We start from the raw sequence: 27,953 nt of genomic DNA, 5'->3' as shown, positions 1-27,953 counted from the left end.
TGAAATGGAAATAAATCTCTGTATGGAAACTGGCACCTAAAACTATACCCCATAAATTTCAATAAAGAGAAGACAACACGGAGAAACATTATGGTCTTCAGCGGTTCAATTTTATGAACAAAACTACAAGCCAGATGTTATTTATAGCAGAATTGTGTTTTCAATATACACCTGCACATATTCTGTGTATCCAGTCAAGCATAGACTGATTACTTCGTAATCCTCAGGCAAGATACATCAATACCTCTGCTATAATTCCTATCGAAGAATTGCTCTGCAACTGATGATGTCTTTAACCTCACAGGAACATAATGATATCCAATACATGTTATCTGCACAATGGAGGTTACACAACATCTTTTGGAAGAGTCCATCTGCTCTAAACGAGGGATTCATAGACACAAGTAAATCACACTGGATTTTACACATCATATTAAGATCAATAAGTCATTTACCAACATGTATACATCCTTCAACAAGCTGTTTCTGATAAACAAACAAAAAAAATCAATAAAAAAACAAATTGCTCAATTTAGAATGAGAAACCTCCAGATGATCTTGCAAAGGCAGAACAGGCTGTATGACAATGCATAGTTCTAGAGCATTTGCAGCAACACTTCTGGGAATATTAGACAGTCAAATTTGAAAGATATTAAAGCTAATTAATTTACATGGATGTTCAAGTTTAATACACTTCATATATGTAAACCAGGGTTGTTAGTAACAGTATATCGGTCCATCTATGAGTTTGCATACGAGTGATTCCAGGTCATTAGTTCAGATCTTCTGTCTGTTTCCTTCTCTCTAGATGTGTGTATTGTCTACCTGTACAGTCAATATGTGAGTGAATGAGTCTGTCCTTAAGTAAAGACACAGTGGAGTGTGATCGGTTTTGTCAGTAAACCAGTGCACTCTTGTGTGGATTGTGTTTGAGATAATCGATGAGCCTGGGTGGAATCTCCAGAGAGTCCAAAGACTGAATCTTGTTCACCTGAATCAGGTGTTTACGAATGGCCAGTCTACACTGAGATGCCAGAGTCTTCGGGCACCCTGTGAAAAAGAGAGATTAAAAAAGTTATTTAACAATGACAAATCAGTGTTATTTCACTAATAGTATTCATTCATTTTAAATTAATTTGGAATTAGCTTTAATTTTTATTTTTTTTATTTTTTATTTGAGTATTATGTGATTTTGTCTTTTTCTTTAGTTTGATTTAAAAAAAAATCTATTTAGCTTTAATTTATTTTCCATTTAAATTTTAGTTCTTCAGTTTAAAATGCATTTATTTCAGTTAGTTGCCAAGGCAAAACTTCTAATTTTACATTTAACTGTAACATTTAAAAATATACAACTTTCATTGTATATTTATATTTTATTTTCCGATTTATTTACATTTTATAAAATATATTTAATAGTTTAAATACCAACACCTTGGAAGCTTGTTTCCCTAATGTTATAAATATCAATAAAAAAGGTAATTGCAAGTTTTTTTAAATCTCACATTTCTGATTTTTTTCCCCTTGCAATACTGAGTGTACATCTAACAATTAGAATTTTTTCTTTCAATTCTGAATTGTAAGATATAATCTCTAAATTCCAAAGAAAAAACTCACAATTCTGAGAAAAACTATTCAGAGTTGAGAGGGGGGAAAAAATCTGAATGGCAAGATTTAAACTAAGAATTTGTGAAGAAAAATTCTATATAAATATACCTTGCAATTCTGGAATTATACCTTGAAATTTGGACCTTTCTGTCTCAGAATTGCAGGCGGAAAAAACACTTTTTTTTATTTTTTATTCCATGGTAGAAACAGATTTCCATACAACACCAATGACAATAAAAAAAAAACAATGCTATAATGCCACTAAAGCTTCTCTCACCTCGCTCTTTCAGCAACAGCTCAACAGCTTCGTTCTGTTTGGTGCTCTTCTCTATAATGAGGGTCGGCAAGTAGACGTTTGCCCCAAAGTCAATGAGCAGCTGAATGTATTCGACTGCACAGCCGTGTCTCAAACACAACTCCAGGACCGTCTTCTGCTGCGTGGCTCTGCCGTTCACATTATCTTCTGGGCTGTTATAGTTCGGATCTGCCCCATATAACAACAACATTTTGAAGCAATCCAGGTGTCCATATATGGCTGACAGGTAAAGTGGGCCGCTGCACACAGCAAACCCTGAGGCCCACAGTGTCACCTTTGACCTGGCATTGACCTCTGCCCCGTGCTGAAGCAGCTGGCAGAGGATCTTGGGGTCGCCCTCTCGGGCAGCGGTGAGCACAGGCGAGCTGTTGTTCAGGTGGCTTCCATTCGGATTAGCTCCGGCACGGAGAAGCGCAATCACACAGCTCAAGTAACGCCCGAACACAGCGGTGAAAAGAGGGGTTTGGGCTTTAACATCAAGGCGGTCTACATCCGCCCCATGGGACAAGAGCAACTGCAGACACCTCAGGTGACCTACAGCGGAAAAAAACTGCTGTGTTAAAAATTACTGCGAAGCCCTCCAGAGAGCAGTGTGTCTCAATCGCATCATCAAAGACTTCAATAGCCCTGGTAACTCTCTGTTCACCTTGTTCCCATCTGGAAAGGCCAAAACTGAGAGACTTTGGGATATATATATCTCCGGGAACACATGATGGGTAATAAATTGAATGCACTGTAAGTTGTTTTGGATTAAAGCGTCTGCTAAATGCATAAATTTAATTCAATTAAATTTTACATTTAATATATATATAAGCTTTCCATGATGCATGGTTTGTTAGGATATGACAGGACAATTTTTGGCCGAGTTACAACTATTTGAAAATGTGGAATCCGAGGGTGCAAATTAATCAAAACATTCAAAACATAGTCCTTAGCTATGCATATAGGAAATGTACAAAATATCTTAATTTAACATTTTTATTTAATATCCTAATGATTTTTGGCATAAAAGAGAAATAATTTTGGCCCATACAATGTATTGTTGGTTATTGCTACAAATATACCCATGCACATATATATATAACGGAGTATGTGACAAATAAAATCTTGAATCTTGTGGTCGTGGTGGACAACAAACTCAGATGTGACACCATGGAACGTACCTTTAGACGCAGCCATGCGTAACGGTGTACCTGGGATCCCCCAGCCGCTCTGCTGATTAATGCACTTCCTGTAGCGTTCTTGTGACAGTAGCTCGGCCAGCAGGAAATGGTCATTTTTAGCCACAGCTCGGTTCAGCACCAGACTCTCAGCGGCTGCTTCATCCTCCTCCACTGGCCTCAGCTGGAGCATAGATGAGAACTGCAGAGAAAAACAAACAGTTGATGCACAGATGAGGGCCTCTGCATGACATTAGTGAGCTGCCTGTCTAGACTACAACAAAAATGCTGTCCAGGTTTTCAGCTCACTAGGCTGTATTCAGGATGAATTGCACTCACTTCATGACATGAACTGTTGTGTTGAACTTTCAGTACAGTTTTGCATAATAACAAATCAACCTTATATCGGGATATGATTGTTATCAATGAGTAAACTATGATATATTAATGTAATATATTTGACATCGTTTACATTCATGCAATGCTTTGTCATGATAAGAGTTTATCTGCATTAGCTTTAACGAGAACTAGTAAACATACACGGTCAGTTAGTATGATAGCAAACGAGATAAACACCAAAAAACAAGCAAAACTAGACTTTAAAGCTTTCAAGTCGCATTCAAACATCGGATATTTATTCCCAGGCTATCGGAGCTCGGTCGGTGTATTTAACTCCAGTAACGCTATCTGTAACATAAATACAGCAGCGTTTGACTCGCTCCTTCTGACCTGATGTCAACCAAACGCGCATTTTTAAGGTATAGGCTACAATAAATATACAACCCGAGCATATAGTAGATATTTTAAATGTGTTTTCGCCTCAAGGACACTCACCAAGCCCAAACACCGACGATCAGCAAACAGCGGAAGCTGAACTTGTGTCACTGTGGGCGACCAGAGGGGGCGCTGTGCGCGTCCACACACAGCGCCAATGGGATCCAGTCTCTGTTTTATGTAATGAGCGAGTTTAGTGTTGTCTACAAACATAATGCAATATAATCACATAACATAACTCACATTTGTTCACTTAAATGTTTTTTTATTTAAAGAAAATGTAATGATGTACAAAAGAGGTACAAATCAGTGCAATGATCAAAACAAGCGTGTATAAAATTAGCTGACACAATACACAGAGCAAAACTCCTCTGTTTTAAAAACAACAGATGTAATGTAACCACGGTCATTTTCAAGTGGTATCCCTCTCATTTCTTATTTCAAAATGCCCTTTTTACTATTGCTGTACATTTTATCAATAGATTTTATTTCTAATTTAAACAAAAAATAATAATGTAAACAAATGCTTCTCAATAAAGGAAGCATTTTTAAACATTGGTTTTGCATTTCACATAATAAGAAAAACTTGTCTGGAGTTCCATAGCTGCCACATCTGGTAGACATCATTAAAAATAGTATTGCTTTGCAAAACTACATGCAATTTAAAAGGCTCGTTTAAAAGGAAATATGTAATATTCCTAGAATATTTTTATGCACATCAAATTTTTTGTTTAGCATTAGAGCTTGGCTCAAACAATGTGGCATCCTATTGCAATCAATCAGCTGTGTTCATTTTCATGAGAAATTAACAGCGTTTGCATTAAGGAACAATACAAATATAATACTAAGCCCTTTGTGCAAAAAACTGATAATCAATTTGATCCATGTTTTAACAATATCTTCCCTTTATCAACATGAATTTCACATCAGCTGCTTGTGTTTCTCAATGAACCATTATCAAAATATGGCTTTAAAATGTAGAGAAAGAGAAAGACATAAGGCAACATTTGATCAGAACGGCATTTAAACAAAATGAAGATGATTCTGTGTCTACGCTCAAAGCATGTAGCTTCAATCCTCATGGTCTGAAGGCCATCAAACACACTGAAGTCCACAAAAAACAAAGAGCATTGCAGAAATGTTCAGAACAGGTATAACAGGGCACAAGAATAGAAATCTAATAATCAGCAATATAAACAATCACAAACGAGTGTGCTGCAGCTTCAGCTGTGGAAACAGTACTTTATGCATCTTTTCAATAATCCAGACATTTGTTCTTTGGGGTCTCAGTCAGAATGTCCTGTTCTGTTACTATGGAGACTCGAGAGGATTCTTGTACCTCCTCTTTGGAATGTTCTGTTTCCACAGAAACAGGTTTGTCCTCAAAGGAGGTCAGATCGTGTTCGGTGGCTCATGACTCCGCCCCTTCTTCCTCATTGCACTTCTCAGCTCCTGGGACCGCCTCTTCTGCGTCTCCATTAATTAAAGAAGCGCAGCTTCCATTTGATTGGACGACAGGAGCGGTGGGAGTCTTCTCACAAGGACTGTCCTGTTTCGTAGGTGTGCTGATTGGTCCGGATGGATCGGGGAGAACTCCATCTGCAACAGCCAGCTGCTGTAAACAGAGAAGAGAGAGACAGCGTCATGTCAAACGAATACTTCTCTACACTAACAAAACTACCACAAACCACTTACTCGCTGTAATTCAGTCATGGTTCTCTCTCCTTCCACCTGCTTCTGTGTGAGGGAGAGCAGCTGGTCTAGAACAGACTGTTTTGGGTGCATGCCTCTGTCATAGTGGTTATACATCCCACACCAGAACCTGGGAAACACATACAGACATACACATTTGGTGCAAAACTATTCAGGAAGACATACAAAATAAAAATCTAATTACTTTGGTTTTACTAGTTTAATTCTTTTTTTTTAAGTGTCATCTTTAAATGTTAGTTTGCAGTGGCAGAGCTGGTTTATTTATATGTTTAAGAGTGTATGCGTACTTGAAGTGCAGTGGTAAAGTGCTGGGTCTCAGAACAGTGCTCTCTAATGAACGGCGGTACAAGGGGTTTCGATACAGATGCTGGTTCTTCAGAAGATGTGGCCACAAGGAAAACGTCTTTTCATGCAACCTAAAATCCCACAAAAGAACACTGAAGCAAAGCATTTTCAAATCGTTCAAATCACTGCATGTTTGATTTCATCTTTAATAATAAAGAACATTTGCTTTTCATTTTGAAGCATACATGTTCAGTGCCGACTGCATCATTTTTATTGTACATACATGTACGTTTGTGTCTTTCCTCACCTCATGTCCAGCCTCTCTTTCTGACAGTTGCCGATGAAGTTTCCATACTGGCAGGCGTAGACTTGATTGTGTATTTCTATTAGGTAACGTTCGTTGAACTCAAACACACAGGGGAATTGTTCAGAGAGCTGCCACACACACTCCAGGAACTGGGTGAAGACCGGAGACACTTCTTTGGGGTCGGAGTCCAGATGGCCACACCTACAGCACACATACATACAGTACAAATGAACATGTCACAAAAATTGACTTGGTGTTGATCGTAATGGCTATTATAAAGTGAGCCTTTTTATAGTATATAACAGGTAACTGTAATGTTTTACCATTTTAATATTTGCAATATTCTTAAGAATTAATGTTATTACGGTTTATTATTATAAAAAAATATTGTTAACTATTAAAATATTTAACATTAATTAACTTAAAATGCTTTTATTGTTATTATAAATATATCTTATTTCCATATTTGGAGTAATGGAAAGCTCTGATAATGTTTGGGGGGGTATTTTTTATTAGATGCAACAACAGTGAAAGTTTTTACCTGTGACTGAATTTATGACCAAAAGAGATCCACTCCTTTTCTATTAAAACCTGCATTAAAAAAAATTCAAATAATGATTTTAACCAACAGCCTGATTTCTTGTACACGAAAAATTCAACACAGTCAAAACCTTAAATTCTATTATTTTGCCATATTTCAATCTGGGTGTTTAGGGTCGGTAAGAAAAAAAAAAAGTGTAACACTTTCAGGTATTTAACACAGTGATGATGATTTTTTTATCGTTGCATAAACTTTATCAAATAAATCCTGTTTGTTTAAACTTTCCATTCATGTTCTTAAGCACCAAAATCAGCATGTTAGAAGGATTTCTCAAGACTGTAATGACTGCTGAAGATTCAGCTTTGCCATAACAGAAATAACATTTTTAAATTTTAAAAATGAAATATTAAAGTGTTCAATTTTACCAACCACAAACCCATATAATATATAATAAAGTTACACAGGAACAGTTAATGACTTGACTTGAAAAGCCATGACCTGCTCAACAGTGTGACAGAAATGTGAGTGTGAACTAAGTTCACGGTGTTGAGGGTAGAGGTTATAGGTTACTGGGTCATTACCATGAGGCCCTTAATAGTTCTGTAGTATGGGTCCAGCAGTATACAAGCCAAGGAGCACACCTGAGCCGTTCTGTCCCAACCATCAGAACAATGCACTAACACACTCGCCCTCTCTTCACTGACAGCCTAGAGAACAAACAACATGACTGAGCTCATCATTGCTGATATACTCCTGATGGTGTGTCTCTCTATGCAATTATAGTATGGAGATCAGTACCTTGGCGAGGAACACACCTGCATCCATTACAGATTTGATGTGCCTCATCCAGCCAGAGTTCTCCAGACCTGTCAGATAGTCACTCATGGAAGGAGACTTCATAGAGCACACTGGAAGAGCAATGGTACAACCAACCATCATTTTATCTACTGATTTAAAAGGTACAGCCAACACTCAACTGAGCCACTAACAGAAATAAACCTAATCAGATACTGCATCTACCAGTACTACTAAACAAACTAAATAAAGTGTTCTCTCACCCTCCAGCAATTTTTGTAGGCTGTTTCTCATGACGTGGATGTTTTCGATTCCTTGGAACTGGAACCTGATATTGGAGTAGTTGTCCTCATTCTCATAGCCTTTACCAGCTGCGCGGTTGGCCATTGCGTTCAACTGACAAAGACAAACACAAATGTATGCATACATAGCTCCAGAGGGTCAGGTCAAGGTTTACGATCTCCTAGATAATAGGGAAAGGAATGAAATGTTGTTTCTCCAGTTACACTGATGAAACATGAGGTGGGCAATGATAAACTGAAGAGCACATTAATATTTGCAACACATACAAAAATAAAATTCATTCTATAACCTCATTCTGGTGGTACAGAAAGACCTTACTATGACAAGAATGGAATGGTTAACTAGTCACTACATAAATAGAAGAGTAGTCGGGGTCAGAGGGCGAAAGATTAAACATTATGTGTCTCCCGCATTCATGCCACAGGAGTTAGGGTTAAAAGTTTAAAGATAAACATTGTAAAAGTATCATTCCGGACGTGTCCTCTTATGTTTATAGAAAGGTTAAGGTTAAAGGTCACACCTTAGGCCGTGTGTCCACTACATATATAAAAGGGCAGTTGGGGTTCGCTTGGCTGATGGCTTGAAGCATCTGTTCGTCTTCCACACAGCGAGACGTCAAACCCGACAAAGGCTGACTGCAGCGACAGATCGCAGCCTGTAAGACAATAACACAAGATGCAAAGAAAAAATAATGTTGTTAGTGGCACAACTTCTTACCATTCCTGTTTAAACCAACTGTAAAAATGCAGTTAAGAGTCTCTAGGTAAATCTGATTTAAACTATTCTTATTTGTTGCTTTGCAGTATTGAATAAAATAAGTATATATTGTAGTAATAATCAGCTTTTCTTTTGTTGCAGTGATTTTGGGACTGTGTTATCGGTGAAGGGTACATTAGAATTTGGTCACACGTTTTAGAAGGAAGTTTAATTAGGATGTCTACTGTTTGGAAAAGCCAGCCTGTCTGGATTTTGTGGGTGCTGACTTGGTTGTGTAACAGAGCCATTATGTGTATTCATGATGTGCATGTGCTTGTATACCTTAGTGTCTTTGTGATAGTAAGACAGAACAGGCAATCGCCCTCGGCTCCTAAACTTGGCACTGCCTGTTACTACCGCAACACTGGCATTTTTAGGGAGTCCTAGGATAGATGGATAAGTGCTACAGATCTATATGAAAGAGAGACATTGAAAGATCCAAGAGACCAAACAAAATATGAGTTAGAATTATAACTTAATTTATACACAATATACACAATTAAAAAAAAAGAATATTCTAATCAAATTCTGAGTGCATATACTACTGTTCAAACGTTTGGAGGTGATAAGATTCATTTTTTGAAAGAAGTTGTCTTCTGCATTTTTCCGATCAAAGTATTACAGTTTTACTGTGTTTGTGATGTATTGTTACAATTTAAAATAACTAAAGTTTTCTATTTTAATCTAATAAGCTAATTTTGCACTCCAATTTTTTTTTATCATTATCAATTATCAAGCATTTATTTAAAATACAGTACAACAAAAAAGTTTTTTAATATTATAAATGTCTTCATTGTCTTGCTGAAAAAAAAAGTATGAATTTCTTAAAAGAAAAACAACTTTTACCCCAAACTTCTGAAGGGTAGTATATGGGTGTTTGTATCTAGAACATATGAATCATTGTGATCAGTAGACAATAAGAGTTAGGCTGCTTATTGTGAAATGGTCCTAAACAGGAAGCATATTAGGATATATAGGAAGACGTTACCTCATAGTTCTTGTTGAGGGGGCTGATTTCCCAATATTCATTGGAGAGACCCATCCTGCTGAAGTCGTTCGCCACACTGATGAATTCCCAACCCTGTCTTCTGTCCTCCTGGTTTTGGTGTGGAGTATAGAGAAAGGCATACAGCTCATCTTCTTTGACTGAAATGACACAAAAGCAGAGTTAAGAGTCTGAGAGCAAACGTGTGCAGTTGGGTCAGTCTCCACAATATTACTGCATTTTTCAGAATTAAATAAACTTTACTGGATTAAAGATTACTGGACTGGGCACTAAATAAGAATACTTAAAAAAAAAAAAAAGGTGTTGTTTGTCTAATTGGGCCAGTCACCATGTTCAATACTTATACCAGTGTTGTTAATGTTTACTAAAACTATAACAAATAATTTTACTTAACTGGAATAAAGTTTAAAATAAATGAAATACAAATATTACGCAAAAGGGTAAACTTAAAAACGTAAATAAAAATTATAAATATGCCCTTGGCAACTAACAGAAATAAATGTTAAAATCGAAGAGCACAAATACTAAAATTAAATATAAAATCTGATGCGATTTCACTTTTTCCTTTCTCTTTGGAGTGTTACAAGCTCTTGCAAAGAGTTGCAAAGACTAAAGTCTCAAATCTGAAGAGTTATTCCTTATAAAAAGTTTTTTTTTTTTATTAGATTGTATTTATTGTGGTATTTTTGCACTTTCAGACACATAAACAGTACAATCAGAAGACAGGACATAACACAGCTACAGTTTAGCAGATAACCACATCACCAAATAAAGACAAAGGGGTTCAAGGCAAGTTTTTGAACAATATGACATCATAGACAAGGTGAAATAATATTGTAATAATAACAATTATAAAATAGTAATAATAGAAAAGATAACAACCTAGGCCTATTTATCCCACAAGGGCATTTCTTAATGAAAATGACCAAAATAACAGAGCGTATATATCTGTAACAGTGTCAACACTGTCGCTAGTTTTGACAAATAATTGAGGATAACAAAGTCAAATGTTAAAATGACTTAAAAAAAAAAAAAATCCTGAGCATATTAAAATTGACACGGAAGCTGAAGATAGAAATTACAAGAAAGAAAAACTACATTTCACATAGTATCACCATTATTAGAGGTTTTTAACAGGTGATTGAAAAGAGGCCTCCAAGAAGCATCAAACTGATCTATATTTCCAGAAATGTTCTAAGTCTTTCCACATGTAGGGTGGAGGAGAGTTCTGACAACCAAGTTTTGAATATAGCGGTTTTGACTTTTTCTTCCACATGCAAAGAACAGATTTTTTGGCAATCATCATACCATACTGTATAGGCACTCGGAAAGCATGGCTAAGACACAGCAAGGAAGCTGACCAGCCAAGAACCGCAGTCACAGGATCTAAAGCAAGCTAACACGGATGAGCATCAGAGAGAATGTCTACATGTCTACCTCAATGTGGGAAGATTTGCATAACACAGCCCAAATGTTCACTCAAAGAAAGAGGGCACTTTTATTCTCGCTGTAGTATTGTTGTTCCTGCCGCCGGCACCCTGTCGTGGAGACGCTGTGTGTTTCATTGTGAAACTACTTTGTTTGGCCATCCAAAAGAAGACACAACTAGATATCAGTGGTTAAGTTGAATTTACAACACTGTTTCAGAACAGTTCTACCCAAATATTCAGATGTGTGCAGCACATTTTATGGAGTACTGTTTCCTGAACCTGCAGAAAAGCCTAGAATGAGACTGTGCTCAAATAAAGTGGAGCAGTTCCAACTTTGCAAGGTCTGGCGCTTCTGAAACCCAGCCTGTAAGTACCTTTTTTTTTTTTTATCATTATAAAATCATTTTAAATAATCAATTGCCTCATTTGTTATGGGTTTTATTAGTTTTGTTCTGGGACACACGGAAACACAGCATGGTAAGAGGTGAAACATTTCAGTCACATGCTTGAGCAATCTCAACACACTGGACAGCTGGCCAATCAGCGGACACCTCACTTTTTTAGAACGATGAGCTTTGTAAAAATCTACACGTTTCAGAAAGGCGGGGCATAGAGAAGAAAAAATAATGTACAGTATGTGGAATATAATGTTTTTTGAACCTTAAACCACATATACACATTGCATTACACCAAATAATGATCTTTTTAGTAATGTCATATGACCCCTTTAAATTAAAATATTGCTTTAACTATACTTATGGTGTCCAAATGCCATCACTTATATTGTGAAATACTACGAAAATCCACAAGTGAGGGTTTAACTAGTATTTGACTGGTCCTAACTAGGTAAAAGGCTAATAAATCAACAAAAGATCTAATCTAAGGGTATTTGGGTTAGGTGATAGAAAAAAATCATTAACCTAATATAGAATCAAAGGAAGTCTATCTGCAATGTCCTCACTAAGATAAGTTAGTGAAGCAAACGTGTGTGTGTGTGTGTGTGTGTGTGGGCATGTTTTTGTGACATATCAGGACACAACTTTGTATAATGACATGGGTTTGACACAGGTATTACAAGGAGAGGGTGACGTATGAAGACATAACCCATGTCCCCATTTTTCAAAAGCTTATAAATCATACAGAATGAGGTTTTTTAGAGAAAGTAAAAATGCACAAAGTTTCCTGTGAGGGTTAGGGTTGGTGAAGGGCGATAGAATATACAGTTTCTACATTATAACAACCATTACGCCTATGGGATGTCCCCACTTTTCACAAAAACAAACGTGTGTGTGTGTGGAGTGCACCTGGTTGAGAGAGGTGCAGAAGTGACTGATAGACATCCTGACAATCTCTCTCTTTTTGGAACAGCAGATGAAGCAGCTGGAAGGTTTTACAGCGGATCAGGAGCGTACAACCGGGTGCAGTCAATGGAAGCTTCTCTACCGACATGATGTGATGATGCAGCACCTTCAAACACATGCGATTGGTACATCCACTGTTATCAGACATCTAGACATCTGTGTTTCTAAAAGATCCTACTGTAACACTTTGTTACACATGATAAATCTACTTATTCATAATTACATGCAAGTATCCCTAAGCCTAACCCTAACCATTTAGTAAGTAGTTCATTAATATTACTTAATACTTAATTGTATAATTATTAAAATTGTAATGAAGACACTTTAATATAAAGTTTAACTGATCCTACAACAGATAAGTGGAAGACCATTATGAATTTTGTTCCCAGTGGTCTACATTACCCATGTTTCTGCGCGTGCATTGTTAGTTTGTTCCACATAGATAAGGTGAGTAGCGGTCAAGTAGAGAGTGCCCAGAGCTGACTTCTTTTCAGGATACTTGTTCAGTAGTTTCACGTGCTCCACCTGCAAAAAAAAAAATTACATTAGTGCAGAATTATTGACTCAACAATCTGCAAATAATAAAGCACTAGCCAGCAACCACAAGGGTTAGTGACACAATCAAGTCCGAGCGTTTGGATGCGCCCCTCAGGGAGCAGAACCCATCATCAAGTCCGTGTTTAGCACAATGGAGAGGAAATCCTACAGAACCTCTTCAGACTATGGTCAGCACATCCTGTTCCTCCAGCTTTTGTCATTTTGGTTACTTAGTAACAAGCAATGAAACAACTAGATGCCACTTCAGCCCGAAGTAAAATTTCCCCTCGAGTCGAAGTCTAATGTATTCTGCTCGTTTATACTTGATAAACAACATGAAAATTCATCTTTTCAGTAAATGATTAGAATGATCCCTTCAGGGCTTCAGGACAGCAAATGCAAGTTAGCATTCTCTAATGTCTTTATTTAATGAACATGTTAATGTATTTAACCAAGACAAGAAACTCAAGGTAAGCCAAGATCAAGATTCAAACCTATAATTCTTTATTAACAGGCAGAGGTGTCAGCTTCCTGTAGTATTGCTGATTCAACATGTGACATCCCTTGAGCAGAGCCCTCCATGTCCCGCCAGAAACATCCAAAAAGGCCAAACGCTGCAGCATTCATTATTTTATACTTTTTATGATGATCATATGACCATATAATATTATGTGATGAAAGTGCCCATGCAGAACTGTGCGTTTTGAAGGTCCCTCTGTGTAGTTAAGGTCTTGGGAGGCTCTTCTAATGAGATGATGTTAATCAAGTGTGTTAAATAAGATGATGGGCAACGATGGGAGACTATATTTTTGACCAGGGTTTTTCAAATTTGCATCCAAGGAACACTTCAAATTTGGGTATTTGGAAAACTTTAGAGAAGAATTCTATAAATAGATAAAAAAATACATGAATTAAAATTATGTTGGAGGAAAGAAAGTAAATTAAAGCCAATGAAATAAATAAATACAGTACTGTAACAGTACAGTACTAAAATGAGTAAAGAGCAATATGATGATTTAACTTTATAGAAAATACATATTTTCCTAATTCTATTTTAGATATATTTAAAATATTATGTTTGTCACTGTATAAATGGGGTCTTTATACAAGAACTATATAAATATCTTCAGTAGGATGGGGTCTCTTACATGAGAATGATCATAGGTGTATGTGGCATCTAAAAAGATAAAGACTTGTACATAATTTCCCTCTTTTTTGCCTCCATGTTCACTTGAGCAAAGTTACATCTGATTTTTGGATGAAATAACGTTAAGGTAACGTTACTCTTTTACAGTAACGTTAATGAAGTGAGAACTGAAAACTCCTTCAAGTTCATTCCAATCACGTGTTACGTTTAGTAAACAACATTAAAACGAATTTGGATTTAACAGCAGATTAAGTAAAACCTAACAACTTAACAAACCCCATTTAAACGCTTCCTTCTGTATGTTTTTAAATCTATCGACATTTTAGAGTATAATTAAATAACGTACTGAATCTGACATTAATCACGAGATCTGCCAAATTTACCCGAGCACACCTGTTGATTCAGACTTACCTTTGGCGTTATAATGTGTTCCATGTTTTCAGTGGTTTATCATCCAAATGTCCAAGTTAAACTTTCGATGTCAGTTATCATGTTTGTTCCAGGAACTCATATCATGTTGTTGCGTTCCTCCCTGACCTGAGGACTACAATCATGTCAGCTGACGGGAGCAAATATCGCGATAACTCGAAGCTCGACGTGTTTTCAGTCGCCTACTTGATGTATGGGCTCTGGTATGAGTTTAAAGCAGTTTATTCCTGAAGGACGCTGTTGTAATAATTTAAACCACTGCAGTCCGTCTTTCAACAAAAGATATTAATAAAATAAAAATAAATAATAATTGTTTAGTAATGTTAAGGGTAAAAATCAGTCTAAACCTATACCTCATCTCCCCTAGATTTAATATATAACTAGCCTGTGCATAAAGGCACAAATTAAAGCAATAAAATATTAAAATAAATAAATGCAATTTGATTAAAATAAGTTCGGTTAAAATAAAAAAATAACAATAATAACTTTGATTGAAATAAGTACCTTTAAATAAATAAATACAATTATTAACAAATTTGTGAAAGTACAGTAAATGAGTAGAAAAAAAAACACAATGATGTAACATAATAGGAACTAAATATTTTCAAAATAATATTTTACACACATTTTTTATATTAGTTTTGATTAAAATAATACATTCAATTCAAGGATGGGGTGCATCGCATAAGGATAATCGTATTTGGGGGTCTGTGGCATCTAAAAGATTGAAAATCCCTGATCTAGACAAGCCTAACATATCTGGAAACCTCATTAGGCCTTACCTACACCCAGACACATGCAGCACAGGGGGGTTGCTCCTGCAGGGTGGCCCAACCAGATTTTCCTAATTGCTGGGGAGGACCCCCATCGCTTGACCCATTGTCTCCATAACGACCTCCCGACCCTTAGGCTCAGTTATCTGATAACAGCACACTAATGAAGAACATTAACATACAGCTCACTCGGATTAAGTCAAATTCCCTCTCGAATACCTGCCAGTGTCCTGTAAACACAAAAGCACAAAATACACTTAGTGTAGAATGTAAGACAACAATCATTGACTGCATTTAAGCGCAAAGGTGAGTTTTATTGGAATCAAGGCAGAGTTTACTCAGAAACATACATTTACTGCATCTGAATATGCATACAAAAAAGTGAGCCCTGCAGCCCAGGTGTTCATTTAGCTTTCAGATGCTGTAGAATCTAATTTGTTTATAATAAAGCAAAAATTAGGAGGATAAATTTTCTCTTAAAACCTCTTTACAAAGCTGCCGAAACAAACTTTTACTAAGGAATAGATAGAAGACTTAAGCTAAGAGAAAGGGCAGGGTTGACCTCGTTGCTATGGATGATGTCAGAATGCTCACTAACTATGCACACAGTGATTCATAGAAATTTTGTAGAGCACGATATGTTGCCATATTCAGATAAAGATTTCAAAATAAAATAAAAAGATGCACATTCAAATAAAGATTTTAAAATGAATGCAGGCTAAGTGTCACTGATTAGTATATGTTCAGTTCATTGTCAGCCTCTTACATGTGTGCTCGTCATACACACTTGATATGCATATAAACTTTTAATTAACAGAGTAGAATAATCATGTATGGGCATGTAAACATAAAAAAAAAACTAGACACAAGAACAGTTGTTACTTCTTGTCCAACTGATTGAACAAGGATGTAATAAAAAGGAAATTTTGAATTGAGATAACATCTAAAACCAAAGGTGATACCTTTTTAAAAGTTCATTATCGTCAGATGTTTCTAAAATGTTTATATTCTGAGTTGGTCTTAGTTACTTAGGAGTCTTCTTCACTACTAATGTTTCACAGATTTAGGAGCTAGTTTAGTGTTAAAACGCTTTGTGAAACTCTTAGAGCAAAAATTTAGGAATCCTAAATTCAGGACAGACATGCCCATTGTTTTTACGGTTTTTTTCCTAAATCGGCGAGTTATGAGCTACTTTTAGCCTTAAGATGTTTTGTGAATACAGGCCCAGATAAACGACATGGCCTTTGGGAAAAGGATCAAATCTGCAGATGGATCTTTACCCACAGATCTGAATGCTTTCTTAGACTTAACTCCACTCCATCTGAGCCGTATCATTTCATGTATCTCATTCCTGCAAATGTGAGCATTACCAGGTTTGGGCATGTCAACAGGTTCAGCTACAAAGGACAGATATGTTTGTCTGATTTTGATTAGCCAGTTCAAAAGTACCTGAACTAGTATTGTAATAGTATTCATGAAAAATAACATAAATATGTTTAGAAGCTATAAAAGTTATTTGGAATCTTATGCTCATTAAGGTACATTAATTTGATCAAATATGAAATATGATTTCTTTGATGGTGAAGCTGAATTTTCAACAGCCATTACTTGAATTCCTACAAAATACGAAGCTGTTTTCAGAAATGTTTCTTAAGCACCAAGTTTTACTTGAAGGAAATATATTTAATACAACCTGAAGTTCCAGTTTTCTGTTTATTGCACTCTCAGTCTCTCTTTCGGGTTCCTCTCACTTTCTCTCTTTCCAACTGTCTAATCTTCTCTTGTTTCTTATTGTATCCAGTTTCTGTAAACCACCAAATGGTGTCACATTAGCAGTCATTTTGTTTTTCAGAAATACATTTGCCATCTGGAGCTTACACACATGTAGGCCCTACATGCTCGTATGCACACACACACACACACACACACAAGCGTTACTCCTGGTCTCAGTCTCTGAGATGTATGCAATTCTTTAGCACCTAGTTAAAGTTAATGACTCATATTGTCATATTCAATAAGCCAAGCCTATCACACCCTCAGGAGACAGGCTTTGTTGACCTGATGCTAATGTCTTAGTTCTCAGACAATGGCAATTTACTGTCTCTTGTGTGAGGACTAATCTCTGTTAATAGCTTGACACAATCAGGTCAGCCCAGCTGCAACAGAGATTTATCTGAATGACGATGTGTGTTGTTTTTTGGGATACAGTCAAAGATAGGTAGTTGCAATGAACGCAGTAGGGCATATGACGGATGCTACATGTATGTATTTGAATAACCTGTGATTAGTGAACAAATTAATTATGTTATTTCTTTAACATTTAAATTACAGCACCAAAAATATTTAATATGTTCCTCTATAGTGGAAATATAGTCTTTTGGGGGATCTAGAGTTAGATGTTTCACATGAGTGGTTAAACACAAGCAGATTAAAACATTGAAATAATGGAAATAAAATGCAATGAATAAGAGAAGCAAAATGAATAAATATGACCAAGACTACATTTAATTAAAGTTCACTTACAGTAAGAATAAACACATTTTGTTTTATGGCTGTCAAAACCATAAAATCATAAAAATTCTAGAAAGATTAATTTATTTACTTTATTTTTTTTTTTTATTCTGTCTATGTCATGGTAACGTTAATGCATAATGTTGCAGTTAAAAAGAATACACATCAATGTTTGATTTTCTTGCAGTTATATAATAAGTTATAAACAGTAAGCAGTTCTGGTGCTGTTTCATCACTTATTGGTGTCTCTGAATATGGCTTCTGATGCAAGACTATAGAACCACAGCAGAATGAGTTAAATAAGTGTGTGTGTTTAGATGTGCATTGATAGTGAATTGACCTCCCTGTCTCAGATAAAGTAAACAGAGACAGACAAGCACAGTCTGTAACCTTTAACCCCACATACACTCACACACAAAAGGCTCCATCCATCTCCAGACGTGAATAGGCATGCTATTTGTATATCTGAGTTATGTATCTGATATCATCATAAATATTTAGGTTTGTCTATAGCTCTTTTTTATTATTACTTAAAAATGTAATTCAAATATTTAGTTGTAAAGTCCTCAGTTAGGTTGATGATACACGGGGCAACTTTTTGAGCAATGTTGTTGTCTTTGGGCAACCAGGTGAGGAACAGGGCCCACAACCGATATAAAGTATCCACATAAAAATTTGTAGCCAATTCTCAGTGGTAAAAGTGCCAAAGCAACACTGCTAAAAAAAAATACAATGTTTTTTTGTCACTTTTAAAAAATGACAAGATGTATGGTTAAAGTTTTGATTTGTGGCCCAGTGAGCTTATGTCATTTAGAGTGAGATCATCAACTCGTCATATCTTGTATACAGTAATTAGCAGCACAAACATACAAATAAACAACCCTGCCCAATCAAGAAACCTCGCCTTACTTTAGTTGCAGATGAGCGATAACAAGGGCCTGATGGGAGGAGGTGTGTGTGTCTATCTGTGTGTGTTTGGAGGGGGATGGGGGTCCAGCAAACACATAAATGACGCCTGCAGACACAGGATCAGATTCAATTGGCTTCCTGGATCTTCGAAGTAACTTCACATTCAAACTGAGTTCTGCTGCGCAAAGGATTTAAACATACACAACAATGACTTCATCAGTATCATGTGCGCTCTTTATATTAGTATCAGTCGTTCTCCCGGTGTCCTTTGCGCTATCGGGGGAATATTGTCACGGTTTGACGGACACATTTAATTCTTGGCACCGGGGATTCCAATGTCCGGAGCGCTTTGACGGCGAGGACGCGCGCTACTGCTGCGGTACGTGCGCGCTCAGGTACTGCTGTACTTACGCGGAGGCGCGCCTCGATCAGAGCACCTGCGATACCGGCTCCGAGCCTGAGAACACGGGTGACGTGAGAAAGATAACAGAGAGTGGTGAGTCTTTATAAAAACGCCTGTAATCGTCTTGCCTTTTTGTGTTTGTATTTTTTCGTTTTGTACACTTAAAAAAAGTGTTTAGATTTACTTTGAAACAGTCCTCACTCAGAAATGGCTTCATTTAAAAAGTGGACCACAAAAGCAGTCATATGAGTCAATATGTTGAAACTGAAATGTATACATCATCTGAAAGTTTAATAAATGAGCTTTCTGTTAATGTATGGGATTTTGTTTCGATAGGACAATATTTGGCTAATATGCAGCTATTTGAAAATCTGCATTCTGGGGGTGCAAAACATCAAATTATTGACAAAATAGCTTTTAAAGTTGTACAAATGAAGTTCTTAGCAATGCATAATACAAATATGAAAAAAAATATGGTTTGAGATACTTACGGTAGGAAGTTTACAATCTTGGAACATGGCCTAATATTCTTATGAATTTTGGCATAAACAAATCAATGATTTTGATCCATTTTTCCTATTGCTACAAATATACCTGTGTTACTTTGGCTATGACTGGCTTTGTGGTCCAGTGTCACAAATAAGTTTCAAAGAAGTGGCAAGAAACACATTGAATGAAACAGGAAATTTCAAATGAGAAAGACTCAAATAGCATTTTCTTGTAATACATAGTACAATATTTGTTTTATTCTCAACTTTGAAAAAAAAAATATTTAAATAATATTTTTTACAGTGTAGTGCATGAGTCATTTAAAGAAATTGTAATTTATTTATGTTAAATTTGAATAATTGCATGGAACAAATTCACTGGCCACTGCTGGCATGTGTGCCCTTCAAATTTGCCTTTACAGCTAATTATTTGAATGACATGGTATCAATAGAAACATTAATAAATTAGGCTACATATTAGTAATAACAAAATATATTTTCCCTAGACTTAATGTCTGGGCCATTTTTACCTTGTTATTTATTTTAAAAAATTCTGAGCATATTCAAGATTCAATAACATTATTATCTACAACCAAACCACAATTAATCTCTAAAATAAATAATAAGAAATCTAAGATAAAAGATCCTGATAAAACTGCTTGCAATTATTTCTAATGTTAGATAACCTCCTGATTACTATGGGTAATATTGAAATACTTAGGACTAGATCATTTTGAATTATAAATAAATTTCTTTGTGTGTGGGGGCATTTTTGTAACTTTCAGAGGAATTTTTCATCTACCCCAGATATGCATATTTGTATAACCCTCATGTTTAATTCTGTCTCTTCTCTCTCCCTCCCCAGTTCCAACCTATTTGCCCTTTGTGATCGTGGTGAGCGCGTTCCTGTCGTTCGTTCTAGTTGGCACGGTTGTCTCTATCTGCTGCTGCCAGTGTGTGAAACCCAAAGCGAGCGAGCGGCCAGCAGGGCCATCCGCTGCTCAAACCAGCCTGTTGGAGTCTGGAGGGCCCTCTGTGGACAGCTCTACCCCATCCCGTACCTCCACTTCAGGATCATCCATGACAAACGCTCGCCCTCCACCATCCGAGCTCAGCGTGAACCTCTACGGCCCGATGGGAAACGCATTCCCTCCCTCTCAGTCCCAGCAGTATGTTCCTCCACTTCCACAGGGGGCGCCACAGTTCTACCAGCCCTACATGAATTATGCTCTCCCCCCAGAGCGCAGCATGCTGATGGCCCCTGCGTTCCTGGATGCCCGTTCTGCGTTTGGGAAGGTGCACGGGCAGCCTTTTCCTCAGGCCCCCATGTGCACAGAGCCCCTTTATCCCCCTGTCGCTATCTGATAATGCTTAAAAAACTATGAATGGACTATAAAACTGTGTGAGACTACACAAGGAGTAGGAATGTCTCAGGGATACTTTCTTTTTGCTTTATCCACAAACACAATTATGACTGATATGATGTTGGTCATGATGTATTAATACTTCTCATAGGAGTGTGTTTGCATGAACACTTTTGCTGTTGCTGTTGCTCAGCAATCACTGATTGTATTGTTATTTATTAACAGATTAGAGAATAAATGTATTTTCATAGGCAATTTGTTTGACTCTCCTCATTCTTATAAAAAATATATATATGAATATTTCAGTCATGTTTAAGACACGTTTGTGAAACTACACTACACTATTCAAAATAAAGCATCCAAAAGGGGGTTTTCACGACAATGCCATAGACTTTGGATTCTTTAAAGAATCACTTTTTCTTACTGCAAAAAATATTTTAACAATCTAAAGAACGTTTCTCGGCTGCAAAGAATATGCATTGGATGTGAATGAAACCATCAATGCCAATAAAATACATTTATTTTTTAAGAAAGTAGGACTCGTGAAAAACTCAAGCAGCATGTGTTTAATTAGCTGGAACTAGTTTAATTTACTGAAATTAAGTGCCTATATTTTTACTGTAACTGAAGTTCAAGAGATCTTCAAGCCATCTGAACAATAAGTGTCTCTTTGTCCTGCAAAGAGCTTTGGGATTTCCTTTACAGGACTTTGTGATTGTAAAGCTCTCCAGCCGATACAGCTGCTTATGTGTGTGGCTGAGCTGGTTTTGTGTGTTTGTGTGTGGAAACGGCAGGAGGGCAGAGGACAAAAGATGCAGATCTCCTCACGCCCCTGAGAGTGCTATTAGTGCAGGTAAAGAGGGGTGTGTGAGTGAGATTAGGCTCTGGATGGCCCAGCTGGAGTTTAAGCAGAAGTTATTAGTTCATTAACGAGCTGCAGACGAGCCTGCTGAGATTCGACTCAAATCCTGTTATGATGTAAAACATGTAATGTGAAGCTAAAGACACATAAATAAATACAGTCATGCAGCTAAATACATCTGCTCAGGTACAACTGTAAATAAAACATTCTGCTTTTCTCCACTCACACACAAACTCTTGTTTTTTTTTTTTTTACTCAAAATGCTAAAACAAGAAAAGTAAGACACATGATATGTATACTGTTTTAGTTTTGCATTGATTAGTAATATGTATTGCTAAAGACCTTGCTTAGACAGCTTTAAAGGCAATTTTTCTCAGTATTTAGATGTTTTTGCATCCTATTTCAGATATTCAAATAGTTTCTCAGCCAAATATTGCCCTGTCCTTTACTATTATAGGAAAGCTTATTTATTCAGCTTTCATTTAATGTATAAATATCAATTTTGAAAAACTACTCTTATGACTGGTTTTGTGGTCCAGGGTCACACATGAAATACTGTAAAACTCATTCACTTTACAAAAACGATTTCCTAAAATACAATCAAATATGCACAATTCAAAAATTGGGTGCATTCATTAGGCCCCTCATATTCTGATGCATTAACTCAAACCTTATAGTTTTAGGGCACATGGTAATATGTCAAGTCAGCTAGTTCTAACTTACAGAGGCCTATGTTAATGTTCGTAAAAAAAAAAAATAAAAAAAAATGCATCAGCAATCAACAACAATGGTGGCCTCAACAAGTGTAAATAGTCGATTTCGCCTCAATGGTAAACCCCACCAAAAGTCACTTTTAAATCATATGACAAAAGAACACTAAACACTAACAGATCCCTCCATATTCGTATGTCAAAACACATCAAATAACATTTTATTTCAACATCTACTCTACATACAGATACTGCAGCAAAGCATGCTGGGAACTAGAAATCAGCTCTTAGCCAATCTATTTGAGCTCTACTAATATAATCAGTTTTTGAAAAAATTTTACAATGCTTGAGTGAAATTGATTCATTTAATAAATTTCAATACAAAATAAATTTCAGTCATTTTTTTAATAAGAGTCAAGAATCTGATTCTGTATGATTTTCAATAAAAAGTAATCGTTAATTTACTTTTTTAGTTTTCATTATAATTATTTAAATAAAACTACCATTTAAGTCAGCCAGTCAGCCTCTTAAGTTTCCTGAGGCCTATTGGTTAAGAACCAATGTTATGATATAAAGTAGAAAGTGTCTTTGTTTGTGTTCGTTAAATTTCAAATTGACTGTTGCAGAAAAACATGCCAGGAATGCTGTCCATGCAGCACAATTTGTATCGTCACTTTCCTGGAGTGTAAATATCGCCCCCTCAGGATCAAGAGTGCAGTGCAAAAAGAATGCAGAACATTTTGCTGGAAAAGAGATTAGCAAAAAAAAAAAAAAAAAAAAAGATTGATTATTGTATTGTTAGGGGTCATGGGTGAAAGGTCAAATTCCTGATACATATCAAGCCAATCACAGACAGAAAGCAAATCAATCAGAAGACGCAACCAACAGAAGTGAATTGTATTATTCTACAATTTAATTTGGACAAAAGTTACACAAGTTTACAGGTATCTACCTTATTAGTTCACAGGTTTCAATTATTAAAAAACGAACTCTCATAAAAGATGAGACATAAACACAATGATTCAATACTGAAGATTCTAACAAGCTCTTAATGCCCCTTGGGTCAAATTCCAAAACACAAATACCAGCTCATTCGCACAAATTGAATGATATTTCTAGAAGAACTCAAGGTTTAGAATTCTCATTCAACCTGTGTTTCATAATTACTCTACTACTAAAGGGCTGTTCACACATGCTTTTGCATTTAGTCTGCATTGATTGTTGGCTTCGGTATCTAGAGTATTTGTTTCGATGGCTATCTTTTCAGCGTCTCCTGCCATTAGCACCACGTTTTTAAAGATGCTTCAAGTTCTCATCCATTACAATGCACTCCATCTACATCTTGTGTGAACGGCCCTCAAGACATTCAAAACACTGACGTTACATAATACAAGAAAAAATCGTGTTTTCATGATGGAAAAACATTAAAAGAAATAGGCAAAATCATACCATTATTAATTAATTAAAATTATTAAAGATCAGTTTAAGCGTTAACTGAATACCATACAAACAGTTCTGGAGAAATTAGGATCTAATGCACTAGAATTAAACCCCACACAGAAAAGTACACTTCAGTATTCCTAAACCAGCATTCATTTCCTCTACAGACTAAATACAGACACAATACAAACAAAATATCAATATAAAAATGAATGAAAAACTGAGACCTCGGGACTGGTCTGGGTTTATAGATGAGCAATAAGCGTGTGGCGACTGTCAGTGAGTGTATGTGTGGAAATGTGCTTGCATGCATTTATGTAAGTAAACTGTTTTCTTTTGGGGTTATGGGTGTTAGTCAAGCTTTCTCTGAGGTTGTTAGTAGCTGTGCATGCTACTCGTCGGGTTTTCTCTTGGGTTTTTTAGGGTTGCGTGAGCGACTTTTGGCTTTGCAGAGAGGACAAATCGGAGCGTTCCGATGGATTTGCTGGTGGCAGGACAGACAGGCCTGGAAACAGATAACAATTGAAATCAATATACCACCTCTTTAACTTTATACATACTGTTAAAGAGATCTGAACACAAAATGCATTAAACCCTGTGTGTGCAAATCTATATTTACAACCAGACAATCATGTGTATGTCTGTATACATATCTAGGTATGATGTATACATACTGTTTAGAAATTTTGCTGTCTAGTTTCTTTCCACAATGAGCAGGTCCAAAGTTAGAGGTCAATAACATTTGTATATTTTATTAAAGATGCATTCAATTGATTAAAAGTGACATTAAATACATTTAGAATGTTACCAAAGATTCATATTGCAAATGTAGTCTGTCCTTCTCTATTTGTCAAAAAATCCTGACAAGAATGTAAATGTTTTTTGAACACCAAAGCATATTAGAAAGACTTCTGAAGGATCATGTGACACACCAGTACAAAATGCAGCCTTGGTGAGCAGAAGAGACTTCTTCCGGAAGCATTTAAAAAAAATTGTACTGACCACAAACTTTAGAATAGTAAGGTACATGTAAACCAGTTTGAATTAGAAACAAAATATCATGGTAGCAGTTCATGAGTATAGTTTAAAAAGTGACTCAGATGTTAATTCAGTTCCGGTGGATTACAGTGAAGGAATCTTTAGCCTGAATGAAACTGATAACATGGGATTTTTTGGACTTACGACTTGTCTTTTACATAAATTAAAAAGAACCAGTTTCAAAAGACCTGGGTCATGCATTGGTGAATCAGACCACAGTGGAACAACAAAGACAATGTGACGGAAAGTTGACATTTTGTGGGACCAGGTCCATCAGAAGGCAAGCTCACATCTAAGATAAAACATTTTTATCTTGTCTGCAATATATAAAAACTGTCAAATAAGCGTTATATATTGTGTGTGTACACCCATACAGCTGCAGTGAACTAAAAGTCTATTCACCTTCATAGGTGGTGGCTGCTGGCGGAACGTCGCTGTCTGTCTGGCATCCTGTTTCCGTGCAGCTTGCAGTTGCTGGGCTGCAGCCGCTGCCGCCGCTAAGGATTCTGGGATAGGAGGCTCCTGAGGTTCTGTCTGCCACTCAGCCTTTTGCTTTTCAAAGTAGCTGAAAGAGGATGAAGAGCACATAAACAAACAGTAAGCAATTTAGCCTTCCCATACACAATTACACGCTCTCTGTCTCGCAAATTCTCTGACTCAGCTTTAAGAATTACTTTCTTGCAAACACACACTCCTACACTGCGGTGACTCATTTTGAGGAGTTCCCCCAGTCAAACACACACACACACACACACAGGAACAGCATTACTAACTCCAGTGAGAGCTTCTCCTCTTCCTGGCTGAGGTCGGGGAGTCTCTGTAAGCCGAGGGTCATCCTCAGGGCATCCACGTGATCTTTCAGTGGCTTGTATTCATCGTGGAGACGTCTGGTGGACTCCAGCAGCTTGTTCAAGTCACTTTCAGACTGTTTGATAGTGTTTTCCATCTGGGAGAAGAAATACAGCCACTCCATAAATCACAATGGTGTCAACCTAATGGTTAGACATCTGACCTAACACAGATGTTACTGGATCAGATCCTTGACATCACAAAACAAAAGTGCTGGTAGAGCTCATAAAACCTAGAACATACTACCATATTACCATTTTCCATTTATGAAAGAAACTTTTTGAGCATATAGTAATATTTTATTACTAGAAATATGGTAAAAACAGTATAATTGTGAAATATTATTACAATTTAAAATAATTGTTTTCTATTTTAGTATATTTTAAACTGCAATTTATTCATGTGAAGGCAAAGATGAATGAATTTTACTCTAGTTTTCAGCGTCACATGATCTTTCAGAAATCATTAATATTCTGATTTGGTGCTTAAGAAACATTTCTTATTATTGTACAAGTACAGTTGAGCTGCTAATATTTTTCTAGAAACCATGATGCATTTTATTTCAGGATTATTTGATGGATATTTTTTAGAACGTCTGATCATTTTAATGCACCCTTGCTAAAGTTATTTTTACTTAACCTAAATTTTGAATGGTAGCTTATTACCTTTGAATATGTGCATTAAGTCACAGTCTGTGTGAATGTGAAGAATATATGTTTACTTTATAAAAGTGATAAATAGTTCAGTGCAATGTGTTATGTTTTTTGCTTCTTTACCACATTAATATCAGCATGTATAAGACGCAGCTCCTCTACATGAGCCATTTTCTCCTGCAGCAGAAGATCCATTTCCTGTTTGTACTCTCTCAGGTGCTTTTCCTCTGACTCCAGAGCTTCAAACTCACTCCTCAGTCGAGATTTGATCTTCTCCATCTGAATTGTCTTATTCCTGCAGAACCACACACAACACTGTAAACATCCAGCCAATGCATGCCAGCATGTGACAATGCAATGCAAAGACTTCTGATCTGGTGCATGTGGTTTTAAGCTAATAGGACATCTGTTATGGTTCGATCACAAAACGCACTAGACGCCGTGTGTGTGCAAAGCTATATACAATCTGAGGTGTGTATAAATGATTAAAAACCGTTCTGCAGGAAATGAACCGTTTGCTCTGCAGTTTGGTGTCTAACCACAACAGGATGTTTTTCACACTCATCTTCGTCAAAAATAACGGTTAATGCAGAATTAGTGTGATATGTTTTCAGATTTAGTGCATAGCTGTTTATCTGTATAGTTTAAACCGGCTGCTTTAGTATCACGACCGATAAAAAAAGCCTGTCAAAAGAGAAGTATCTTACATAATGTTTTCAGGTTGACTTTACATGCAATTCATGCATTGCTTATGAATTGAAAGGATTAAGGGGAAATACGCCGGGTTTTTGCAATATAGGTGGAACTGGCCAGATGTTGAAGACAGGCTAGCGTGTCTGCTTTGGGCTCAATCTCAGCTTTTCTTACCTTATTTCTTTGATGTTTTCTAGCTTGCACATTATCTCTTGTTCGTCCGCCATGGTGGACTGTGAAAGTTCTGTTGGAATAAGAAAGGAGTTAAAGGTTGTAGCGGATATACCTCTCATAAGAAAGACAATAGAAATGCTAACCAGCTGTGGACAACAGCAACACGACGCTTTGACTACATTTCCCACAATCCTCGGCGAGGCTTAAAGGGAGAGTGTTCAATTAAAAGTACACACGAGTTTGTCGGTCGTTTATGATATTTCTTATAGGAAATATTTGGGAAACTATTGAAATATTTAGCAATCTAAAATTCCACCTACATTTTAGTGTCATCTGGTAGAGGCAAATGTACTTGAAAAAAATAACATGCTACATTTAAGCATATTCATATTTTTGAAAGTATGAAATAGAAACAGTCAGTAATGTGGTTTATTACGGCTTTATTATAAAACAAAGAAAAACATTCCACTAAAACAGGAAACAACTTCATTGCCAGTTGTTATATGGATTTATTCACATGCAGCAGACTTGTCCAAGTATTTAAATATACATATAATAATACAATAAATTGCATATTCATGTACTGTGGTATTTACACGATACTCCATAGTACAGTAGAAT

General features: G+C 36.4%; 4 protein-coding genes across 6 annotated transcripts; 1 reads left to right on the top strand and 3 right to left on the bottom strand.

Moving 5' to 3' along the window:
- Window positions 1-88: 88 nt before the first annotated feature.
- asb12a (ankyrin repeat and SOCS box-containing 12a) lies at window positions 89-4,017 on the bottom strand. Its single transcript, XM_052556209.1, has 4 exons — window positions 3,916-4,017; window positions 3,085-3,283; window positions 1,883-2,455; window positions 89-1,050 (listed from the first exon to the last, which is right to left on the bottom strand). The coding sequence occupies exons 2-4, from the start codon at window positions 3,272-3,274 to the stop codon at window positions 896-898; spliced, it is 918 nt and encodes a 305-aa protein (XP_052412169.1). The 5' UTR covers window positions 3,275-3,283; window positions 3,916-4,017; the 3' UTR covers window positions 89-895.
- Window positions 4,018-4,286: 269 nt separating this feature from the next.
- Window positions 4,287-14,614, bottom strand: mtmr8 (myotubularin related protein 8). Of its 3 annotated transcripts, XM_052556208.1 has the most exons (15): window positions 14,448-14,604; window positions 13,384-13,773; window positions 12,755-12,877; window positions 12,296-12,458; window positions 9,544-9,701; window positions 8,838-8,966; window positions 8,320-8,454; window positions 7,760-7,892; window positions 7,500-7,609; window positions 7,283-7,408; window positions 6,702-6,751; window positions 6,161-6,361; window positions 5,856-5,984; window positions 5,551-5,677; window positions 4,287-5,470 (listed from the first exon to the last, which is right to left on the bottom strand). In XM_052556208.1, the coding sequence occupies exons 4-15, from the start codon at window positions 12,438-12,440 to the stop codon at window positions 5,267-5,269; spliced, it is 1,647 nt and encodes a 548-aa protein (XP_052412168.1). In that variant the 5' UTR covers window positions 12,441-12,458; window positions 12,755-12,877; window positions 13,384-13,773; window positions 14,448-14,604; the 3' UTR covers window positions 4,287-5,266. The 3 variants fall into 3 exon arrangements, with proteins under 3 accessions (XP_052412168.1, XP_052412166.1, XP_052412167.1); XM_052556206.1 differs by lacking the exon at window positions 13,384-13,773 and having other exon boundaries at window positions 14,448-14,614; XM_052556207.1 differs by lacking the exon at window positions 13,384-13,773 and having other exon boundaries at window positions 4,287-5,467; window positions 14,448-14,614.
- Window positions 14,615-18,743: 4,129 nt separating this feature from the next.
- On the top strand, window positions 18,744-22,007 carry shisa2a (shisa family member 2a). The gene is made up of 2 exons (XM_052556205.1): window positions 18,744-19,154; window positions 20,415-22,007. Exons 1-2 carry the CDS (start codon window positions 18,866-18,868, stop codon window positions 20,912-20,914), a joined length of 789 nt encoding a protein of 262 aa, XP_052412165.1. The 5' UTR covers window positions 18,744-18,865; the 3' UTR covers window positions 20,915-22,007.
- A 1,369-nt stretch (window positions 22,008-23,376) lies between these two features.
- On the bottom strand, window positions 23,377-27,492 carry zc4h2 (zinc finger, C4H2 domain containing). The gene is made up of 5 exons (XM_052556204.1): window positions 27,333-27,492; window positions 26,589-26,760; window positions 25,737-25,909; window positions 25,366-25,528; window positions 23,377-24,430 (listed from the first exon to the last, which is right to left on the bottom strand). The coding sequence occupies exons 1-5, from the start codon at window positions 27,449-27,451 to the stop codon at window positions 24,317-24,319; spliced, it is 741 nt and encodes a 246-aa protein (XP_052412164.1). The 5' UTR covers window positions 27,452-27,492; the 3' UTR covers window positions 23,377-24,316.
- Window positions 27,493-27,953: the final 461 nt, after the last annotated feature.

The sequence above is a fragment of the Carassius gibelio genome, chromosome B5, assembly GCF_023724105.1.
Source record: "Carassius gibelio isolate Cgi1373 ecotype wild population from Czech Republic chromosome B5, carGib1.2-hapl.c, whole genome shotgun sequence".
Classification (NCBI taxonomy): domain Eukaryota; kingdom Metazoa; phylum Chordata; class Actinopteri; order Cypriniformes; family Cyprinidae; genus Carassius; species Carassius gibelio.
This window is presented reverse-complemented; position numbering and strand designations above follow the sequence as displayed.